This window comes from Nematolebias whitei, chromosome 5, assembly GCF_014905685.2.
Source record: "Nematolebias whitei isolate Nwh7 chromosome 5, NemWhi1, whole genome shotgun sequence".
Lineage (NCBI taxonomy): Eukaryota > Metazoa > Chordata > Actinopteri > Cyprinodontiformes > Rivulidae > Nematolebias > Nematolebias whitei.
In genome coordinates this window covers 6,350,297-6,360,773 of record NC_056502.1, presented here as the reverse complement: position 1 = coordinate 6,360,773, position 10,477 = coordinate 6,350,297, and the positions used below count along the sequence as shown (strand labels likewise).

General features: G+C 39.0%; 1 protein-coding gene across 1 annotated transcript in view; it reads left to right on the top strand.

Annotated features, from left to right (window-relative positions):
• LOC119409647 (zinc finger protein OZF) overlaps window positions 1-5,274 on the top strand; it is a 7,352-nt gene extending 2,078 nt beyond the window's left edge. The window contains exons 2-4 of the mRNA XM_037676548.1: window positions 2,102-2,326; window positions 3,785-4,864; window positions 4,925-5,274. Of these exons, the coding sequence (XP_037532476.1) occupies window positions 2,102-2,326; window positions 3,785-4,864; window positions 4,925-5,274 (1,655 nt within the window). The remainder of the gene's footprint in view (window positions 1-2,101; window positions 2,327-3,784; window positions 4,865-4,924) is intronic.
• Window positions 5,275-10,477: the final 5,203 nt, after the last annotated feature.

Genomic DNA, 10,477 nt, shown 5'->3' with positions numbered 1-10,477 from the left:
ATAAGTGAAGAACCGCAAAGTAGGAATGCTATATTTATTTTAGTATTTATATTTAGTATTTATTTATATATGAGGCTTTATAAACCCTTCCCACACACTGGCAATGTTCTAACCTCTTAAACCTATGTAATTTTAACAACATACATATATGTATTGCACAGTTAGCTACTCTACGTGCGACCTGTCCAGGGTGTACCCCGCCCCTCGCACAGTGATTGCCAGACATGGGCACTGGCGACCCCCGTGACCCAAAATGGAAGAAGCGGGTAAAGATAATGGATGGATGGATGGACAGTTAGCTACTGCAAAATTTCATGTGGGGACTCACCAGCCTTGGTCCTGTTCTGGTCCGCTTCTGATCGGTTCTCTGTAGCCGTTTAGCACCAAGACGCTTTTAGAGAGAGACGGACCTTCGGAAAGCCTGCACAAAACCACACAATGGTCCCAATTGAGTCCAAATAATCCAGAGGGATCCAAATTAAAAAAATTAAAAAAAGTCCATGTGAGCTCCGGAGAAGACACCGGACCTCCAAGCAATGCCTCCCCACTCGAGAGGCCTCATGGGCTGGCAAACAGCACTCAGATTGACCGATAAGGCTGGAAGTAGTCCAGGTCTGGTTCTGGTTTAGTTCTGATAGGCTCTCTGCATCCACTGAGCACCGAAGTCACTATGAATAAGGACCAAACTTTTTTGGATCCAATCAAAACATTCCCTCCATTTCAGCAGAAAGCAGTGGCCGGAAGCATTGTTGGCTTCTGGGTAATGGAGTTCTTTTGACTGGCTATACAGTGTAGGCTTATTGAGCAAAAACTACAAAATAGCGGCGCCTGTCCGAAGTTTTTTTTTTTTGGTCAACTTTTTGCTGTATCCCCTACTGTCCCAATCACATGAGTAATATTAAAGTTCACAATGGTATGTCATGTACAATCTTTCATTTTTTTGTCCTGTACAATCTTACTTTGAAAAACTGTGAAAAAGCAAATCCGCAAAAGTCGAATCGTGAAGTAACGAGGGACTACTGTATCCTTTTTTAAACTTTTTGCTACAATGAGGTTCAGTATCAGAAGTAAGAGAACAACCGGTATCTTCCATCCATCCATTATATTTTTCCCGCTTCTTCCATTTTGGGTTACGGGGGTCGCCGGTGCCCATGTCCAGCAATCACTGTGCGAGGGGCGGGGTACACCCTGGAAGGGTCGCAAGTCCATCACAGGGCCACATAGAGACAAACGAGACAAACAACCGTTCACTCTCTCACTCACACCTAGGGACAATTTAGAGTTGATTAAGGGTGCATTCACACTAGCCATGTTTAGTCCGCTTTAATCGAACTCTAGCTCGTTTTCCTTGAAAGTCCGGTTCGTTTAGGGAGGTGTGAACGCACCATCGAACTCTGTCACGGAACAAAAAGGCGAACTCTGGCCCGGGCTAAAACCTAGGTCTCAGTCCGGTAGAAGCGAACTCCAGCGCAGTTCGAGTACAGTGTGAATGTAAACAGACCGAGCACCACTCCACAGGACAAACAAACACGCATTGCTCTGACCTTATATGGAGCCGTCAGCTGCCTTGTGTGAAAAACAATATTCTCCATGGTCTTCTGTCTCATCTTCTGCTCATGCTAAGTCCATTTTTGAAAAATGACTAAATATAACTCCTAAAACTGCTAAAACTTGATGCCACTTCGTTTTTATTTTTATTTACAGAAGAAGAAGAAGACGTGTCTTGAGAGGTTTTTGTGTCGTTTCTTTCAGTAGTTTTTGGTGCAGCGCCCCCACAGGCGAGCGGGGGAACAGGTTGGTTCAACAGGTTGGCTCGACTGCACAGTGCAGTGTGAATGCAAACGCACCAGCTCAAATGTAAACAAAAGCTCATGAATATTGGTCCCGAACCGAGTCTGCCGGACTATCTAGTGTGAAAACGACCTAAAACTCTACTTTTTATTAAATTATTTTAGGTGGTTCTGTAAATATCTGAGCACATCAAAGGTCAGATGGAAACTAAGGATCACCTCGGACCTGATTAGGCCCGTGTCTGTGTTAGTAAAAATCTGTTATTCTAACGTCAGAATAAAAACCTGTTTCTTCTTTTTTGTCTTTTCAGACCTCCCACAGCAAGATGGCTGTAAAAAGGAGGAGGTTCTTTCAGAGGAGGAACCAGAATCGCCACACGTTAAAGAGGAACCAGAAGAACCAGAACCGCCACACGTTAAGGAGGAACCAGAAGAACTAGAACCTCAACCTATTAAAGAGGAACCAGAACTTCCAGGTGTTAAGGAGGAACCAGAGGCTGATTTCATCAGTCAGGATGAGGAGCAGCCTGCTAACGGTACGTTGCTGTCAGAAGCCTCTTTCTTACAGGTTCTGTTGTTCTGGGTCCATTCTCCAGCACCTGGAGGTTCTGTCTGGTCTTTGTGTCTAACTTTAAAGGTTTTGAACTGTTAGAACCAGAAAAAACTTCAGCTTTCTGGTTTAAGTGAAACCGTTTTCTTGTACATTCTTTGAAAGTCCAGAGAAGATGGAGTGGAAAAATAAAAGTAATTTAGAAAAGAAAATTTCCAGACTTTATTCCGTTTATTTTTTTAGATGAAGTTTTCAAACAAAACAGTCTTTGTCATATTTAATAAATATAAAACGCTTTTTGATATGTACTCATACACAGCTAATTGTGAGCTAACAGCAGGGATGAATTGATGGCATTAGTTGTGATTGCCCACTCATGGGATTCAACAACAAACAGATTTATTACCAGAGGAATATTGATGATGACACCCAGCAACTTTGTAGTTAGTTTATAAAAATAGTTAACCACAAAGAGGATCACTAAAGTGAGTTAATTCATTATAATAAATTACACTATATATGTATATATATAAAAAATTTAAATTTGTACGCATCCTTTATGATTGTCTATTGTTGTCGTTGTTGTCCATTGTTGTCTTCACTCTTTGTTAAAGTTCAGGTCTCTCTTGTAAATGAGTCCCCAAGGCTCATTGGGATTAACCTCTCTTTGTGGCATTAAGAATCTGTTGGACTCCTGGCAGGGACCAATGCAGACATGTACTTGTTTTTAGTTTTCCACATTTGCCTTATAATCTAGCTGTTTTTTTGTTACTTTTTTTAGCCATCTTATTTGTAAAAAAAAAAAAAAATTAATCTGTATGCCTTTTTATAACTGTCTATTGTTGTCGCTGTTGTCCATTGTTTTCATCATTCTTTGTTGAAATCAGGTCTCTCTTGTAAATGAGTCCCCGAGGCTCAATGGGATTAACCTGTATAAATAAAGGCTGAATTAATGGAATGACATGAGGTAGACGTCCGACACACATTGAATGCGTCACTCTGACTCAGCAGAGTTCTGCTCCACCTCTGGTTCTGCTCGAAGCTCACATCTGAGCGGGACGTGGATGGTTCACCTGTGATTTATGAACCTTTGAGGAAGAACTGGTCTGTCCAGCCATTTTTGAATGTTCCTAATATTTGCCCTGTAGGAAAACAACAACATGTCGGTCATTCAGTGTGTATAAAATTTAAAAAACTGTCATAAATTTTTTTTTTTATTATTATGAAAAGCATACAGCAGTTCTTGGATCCTCCCCAGCTTATGCTTTTTAAGCTTGTAACAATTATATTTATGAAAAGGTTGAGCCACGTCTAATGTAAACGCGCTTTTGATTATTTAAAAAATATTTGATGTAATCATATACATTTGTAGAGATTATACATAGTAAAAAAAAATTTTTTTTAATTTTGCAGTAAAACTCTGTTTGTTTGTTTTTGCCTCCAGACTTTTTTCTGCACATAATCTGCAAAGATGAAGACTTCCACACAGATCAGGAGAACAACTCTACTCTGAACCAGGAACCAGAACCTCCACACATGAAAGAGGAAGATGAGGATATCTGCTTCAGTCAGGATGAAGAGCAGCCTGAGCTGAGGCAGGAAACCAGAACTTTTCAGGTGACTACTACTAATGATAAAAGTGAATATGGGGGACCAGAACCGAACAAGAATCGGCTCCTTTCAGAGAACCAAAGCCTCAGCAGTGAAGTGAGTCAAAGTAACACTGACATGAGTCAACATGAATATTTTTGTCATGTTTGTGGAAAAAGTTTCAAAAACAAATATTATTTACCGATTCACGTGAGAATCCATACAGGTGAGAAGCCGTTTGCTTGTGAACTTTGTGAAAAAAGTTTTTTGTGTTCCTCTGCTTTAAATAAACATTTGAACAGTCACACAGACCTGAAGCCATTTTCTTGTGAAGACTGCGGGAAAAGTTTCAGGACTAAACAAAAAGCTTTAGATCATATAAGAACACACACAGGGGAGAGGCCTTATGTTTGTCAGACATGTGGGAAAAGTTTCAGCACTAGCTATAAATTATTGGTCCACACAAGAACTCACACAGGGGAAAAAGTGCATTTTTGTAAAAGTTGTGGGAAACATTTCTCTGAAAAGGGAAAATTGACAAATCACTTAAGAACACACACAGGTGAGAAACCATATTCCTGTACAACATGTGGGAAATTATTTTCTGAACAGGCAAAATTAACCACTCACATGAGAATTCACACTGGTGAGAAACCATATTCCTGTGAAATTTGTGGAAAACGGTTCTCTCTTAGTGGGAACATGACCATTCACATGAGAACTCATACGGGCGAAAAACCATTTTCCTGTGAAACCTGTGGTAAAAGTTTCAGTGTCAAAATCCATTTATCTGACCACATAACAACTCACACTCACGAGAAACCATATTCCTGTGAAACATGTGGGAGATGTTTTAGTCGTCGGTATAGATTAAAAGTTCATCAAAAAATTCACACAGATGAGAAGCCATTTTCTTGTGAACAATGTGGAAAAGATTTCAGATATAAACGCAATTTGTTTGTTCATATGAAAGGCCACACGGGCCAAATTACACCATATTCTTGTGTAACGTGTCAAAAAACCTTCAAGCACAAAACTAATCTTTCGCGCCACATGATGACTCACAGTGATAAGAAGCCATACTCTTGTGATATCTGTGGGACAACCATCACCCACCTTCACAGCTTGAAGGCTCACATGAGAACCCACACAGGCGAGAAGCCATATTCTTGTCATACTTGTGGGATGTGTTTCAGTCATCGTTCCAGTTTACAAATTCACACAAGAACTCACACGGGTGAGAGACCATATTCTTGTGAAAGTTGTGGAAAATGTTTCATTGACAAATCTACTTTGTCACGCCACATGGCAACCCACACAGACAAGCTGAAGAAATCTTGTTAAACATAGAATTACCAGGCTGCAAACTTCAGCTGGGTGACTAAAACAATAAATGGCCACACATGCAATTGAAGGCCTAGCCTTCCTTGAAGGGTGGTATGTTGCTGCAGTCAATTTCTAAACAATGATCTCATTAACATTATTTGTTGTGGGTGACTCATCTACTACCACACCAAATTTTAGCTCAATATATGTAAAACTGACTATTAGTCAAAGTTGATTAGCTGTGGCAGACATCTTGAATTGAGTTGTAATTGGTTGTACAGAAGTAGACAAATCTGTTGCCACTCTTGCAACTCACTGAAACAATGCCTTATTTCTGTTGAAAGGTTATTCTGTCAAAAGTATCTAATGTAGACCTGCACAGATGGTGGTATGTTTTGGTGAGAAGAGTCTTAAAAATCAGGTAAACAAACAGAATCCTTGTGAATGAGAGGGAGATGGGTAGAATAAAGAACACAGAACCCTCTGCAGTATGTAGTTTCCATGATGACTTCTTGTGTGACCGTGATTTGAAGGACTCAATCAGATCATATTTTGTATATATGGGGTATGTATATACAGCTTTGCTCAAGTAGATTTGTATTCATTAGATCTCACTTTTTTCATCATTTTTATTTAACCAGATAAAAACACATAAAGACCAAGTTGTTTTCTGAGGGATCAGCAACAAATGTCATAAATTAATGATCAAACGAATACTAATATAAGATCAAACACAAGTATTTTACCCACATAGTTTTTTAGAGTACATGGGCGTAGCATAAAAATGATAACGGTCACTTAAAACACAATATTAAGAAAACACAAGCAGTAGGTAAAAATGACAGACAACTGTTAAAAACATAAGAAGTTGTTAAATAAACAGGCAGTGTTCAAAAGTCTTAAGTCTTAGCTTTCAGGATTGAACAAAAGCCTTTAAAAGAAATGAGGTCAGGCAGTTTCAGAGGGCAAGAAGGTGCAGCAGAGTCACCTCATGGCATCTTTTTTTAACCTCAGTTTTGATTTTTTTAACATAAAGCAGAGTGTTTGAAAATAATTATTATGATGTAAGATGGCAAAAATGGGTCACAATAAGAAATATTTTTCATCTGTTGTACTTAGACAGACGTTAGGAACCCAAATATACTGTAATCTTATGGCATCGAATAAAAACGGAACAATTATTCAAACCCAAAGTTATATAAACAAAAAGACAACCCCTCCAAGAAACATTTGTGTCATACATCTAAGACCTAATCACAAATATCCTACAGTTACAGAAAAGCATCCACTATAAGAAGTACATTAATAAGAACCAGGACAAAATCCACAGAAAATAATGAAACCCACAAACAGATAGTTAGAGACCTGAGTGTCAGTTTATTTAAATATCAGGTTAAAAAAAATAGTTTTAAGTGTCCAGATGTCTTGAAGTCACCAGGACAGAGATTTCGTCCAGAGCAGTCTTCATGTGTGTGTGTGTGTGTGTGTGCGTGCGTGCGTGCGTGTGTGTGTGTGTTTGTTTGTTGAGGTAGGTTTTTTTTTTTGCTACCTTACGCTGTGCCCTGTGTGTCAAGGACACAGTAAGTTAGAAAGTAAGTACATTTTATTTATATAGCACCTTTAACAGGGCAGAAACCACAAAGTGCTTTACAGAATACAAGACATAAAAACACAAGATAAAAGATAAAAACATAAAAGATAAAAGAACATGCGTATGATATGACAAAATAAAACTAATTTAAAGCCAGTCTGAACAAATGTGTCTTCGGCTGCAAAAAGTTCATATTAAGAGAATCAAGGCAGCGCAAAATCAGAGGCAATGAATTCCACAGTCTGGGGGCCACAGCCCTAAAAGCTTTATCCCCTCTGGTCTTAAAATGAGTTCATGGGACCATTAACAGGTTTTGACTGGAAGATCTGAGGCTCCGAGAAGAGGAGTAGGGCTCTGAAAGATCAGAAATGTAGACTGGGGCTTGACCACTCTGGGCTCTAAAAGTAAGAACTAAAATTTAAAAATAAATTCTAGTGTGACATATCTTTTTAAATACATTTTTTCCTCATATTTTTCTTTCCTTTTCTTATCTAAGCGATAAGGGCAGTGTCACAACGAAGCTGCAACCTCCATGCACTTCCGTCTACCCTTGTCTTTGGACGGCTGCACTGAAATGTGTTTTCGCTGTGCTTAACGGTGCAATGACAATAAAGTTGATTCTGATTACAGAGAGGCTGATTTAAAAACAGATAGTCATTTTATGCATCTGGGTAATTTAGGAAACAACAATTGTGTACAGTGTCAAGGGAATTTTGGTAAAGGTTTATGGATGGTTGTCACTAACTAATCTTGCATTAATGTGTGTGAGTTAGTTATTTTTCCTCTCAGAGAGGAGCCTGCAGGCGCACCTGATAATTCCAAGGATGCCTTTGAGTCTGTAAGCTGGAAAGCTGAGGTTGTCTTGACCTTGCCTCTGTCTGATAAGTGTGTATTATAAAACACTTCCTGCCTCATAAGTGTGTATTATAAAACACTTCCTGCCTGACTGTCTGGTGCAGATTCTGACTGACGAGGCTTGGAGCATGTAACTTTGTACATCTGTGAAAGCTTGTTTTTGTGACCATCTGCCCTTGCAAGTAAAGACCGGTTAAAAATCTTCTCGTGTCCTCAGAGTGGTTTATTTGTGTAAGTAGATGATGAAAGGACATTTATTTATTCAACATACAGTATGACATTTTATATGGTGTAAGCAGTGTAAGCATTTACTACTTTACCTAACAGATGTTTGTGTCATGTTTTAAACTCTAATAAAGGCCAAAACACTTCTTTACCCCCTAACAAGTGGACTTGTTTCTTATTTGTATATTTTTACATTAATTTTCTGATTGAGACACTAGCAGATTGTAGAGGATGTGAGAAAAGTTGTTTTGAAAGGTGTTCTAATAAATCTTCCACACTTTGAGGAAAACCAGAAACCTAAAATGATCTTTGTGTTATTATTCAGAACAGAGCATGGCAGCATCTCCAACCCTATCAGTGCCTTAAATATGAGAAAGGACTTAAGTTAAAAACTGAATTAACACTGGATTTACAAAATATGTGTCATGTTCATCAAAAAATGGAAAAAGTTTGATTTTTTTTTTTTTTTTTTTTTTTTTTTTTATCGCTTCAAAAAGTGAAACTCAAATTGCATAGATTCATTACTCAGAGTGAAATATTTCAAGCCTGTTTTGATGATTGCTTACAAAAAATGATAAACCAAAATTCAGTGTTTCAGAAAATGTGAATATTAAGTCAGGTCCTCTGGACAAATTCTTCTTTGTTGAAACATTTCATCTTTTATCCAAAAGACTTCTTCAGTCAGATCCACAGGACCTGTTTCAACCTTGTTGGATTCATCTACCTGGATTATTAAACATGCATCAGGACAAATATTGTGCACTTTTAATATTGTAAAATCCTGGTGCCACAGCCTAATCAGCTGATTAACTCCTTGACATGAGCTACAAATGTCTCATTCCTCAAGTCCAGCCTCTCCTGAACCAAAGACAGGCAGAAGCGTTTTACCTGACTGAAGAGACAAAGAACTGGACTGTTGCTCAGTGGTCCAATGTCCTCTTTTTCACATAAAAATACATTTTTATGTCTGTTGTAAATCAAGGTCCCAGAGTCCGGAGGAAGAGTGGAAAGCTACGTCCCCTCTTAGCTGCGCACCTGCGCAATTGTGCACTGCTCACACATTCTCTGAGCACAAGAAAGTCTATGCTTCGCAGTTGCGAACTGGCCACCAGGCCAGATTAATCATATGGGCAACTGGGCAAATGCCCAAGCAAAATATCTGGTTATCTCCCGCTTTATAATTAACTGTCAGCCCGAGCGCAGTCTCCACACTCTGTTTGTATACAGCGCAAAAATGTGTGCAGAGTGCAGGAAGGAAATCCCCCCTCCCCCCAAAAAAACGACTTGTGTCACGTGATTTGTGTAGCAACAACGGAAGTTTACGAAGAGGTGAAAAAATCAAATGAAATCACCGGCGAACTTTCATCCCAGCCAATCAGCATCTTCTGGAGTTTTGGCGCTGACGTGCGAAGAAGCTAAGTAGCCACAAGCAACCTCTTTGGCTTCTAGTGCTTTTCCAAGCTTTGTTACTACATATTTCATCGCACACCGAGGAATAATATTTGGCTTTGTGGATTTATCTCGGAAGATTACGGTCGTACAACGCCAAACAATGGAGGCAAGTAAGCTAATCCCACGACGTGTAGCTGTTTTATCATGCTAAGTGTTAGCAAACAGTAGTGGTTGGTGTATATCTGGATGGCCAAAGGAAAAGTTTGCAAGACATTGGTGAGAACAGCTATGTTGTATGGTCTGGAGACAGAGACATTGACAAAAAGGAGAAAGAACTGGAAGTGGCAGAAATGAAGATGTTGAGGTTCTCCTTAGGTGTGACAAGGATGGAGAAGATTAGGAATGAGATCATCAGAGGTACAGCACAGGTTGAACAACTGGGAGATAAAGTTGGAGAGACCAAACTGAGATGGTTTGGACACGTCCAGAGGAGAGACAGTGGGTATATTGGTAGAAGGATGTTAGAAATGCAGCTGCCAGGAAAAAGACAAAGAGGAGATATATGGATGCAGTTAGAGAGGACAGGGAAGTAGTTGAGGATAGAGTGAGATGGAGGAGGAGGACTTGCTGGAGCGAACCCTGAAGAAGAAAAAGCCAAACGAAGAAGAAATAATTTCAAAGATGTTTGTGAATAAAAACAAAACCTGCTTGAGTTTTGCAAAAAGCTTCCATTAATATAAAAAAATAACTGCGAGTTTCCACAAACCAGATTCACTTCAGACTGACTCTAGAACACTCCCAGATGTTGCTCAACAAGTTTCAACAAGATCTGATGTGGAGTTTCAAAATAAATCAAATCCAAAGTTGGACATTTTCTATTTTATTTTCACCAAGTTGCTGAGTTTATTACTAAAATGGTGCTAGTTTGCACAAACCAGTATGTCTTCAGGCTGACTCTAGAACCAGATGTTGCTCAACACGTTTCACCAAGATCTGATGTGGAGTTTCAAAATAAATGCCTTCCAAACTTTGAATTTTACATTTTATTTTTCCTAAGTTGCTAAGTTTATTGCTCAAAAATTGTTAGGTTGCACAAACCTGTCTCACTTCAGGCTGACTCTAGAACATCCCCAGATATTGATCAACAGTTTTCACCAA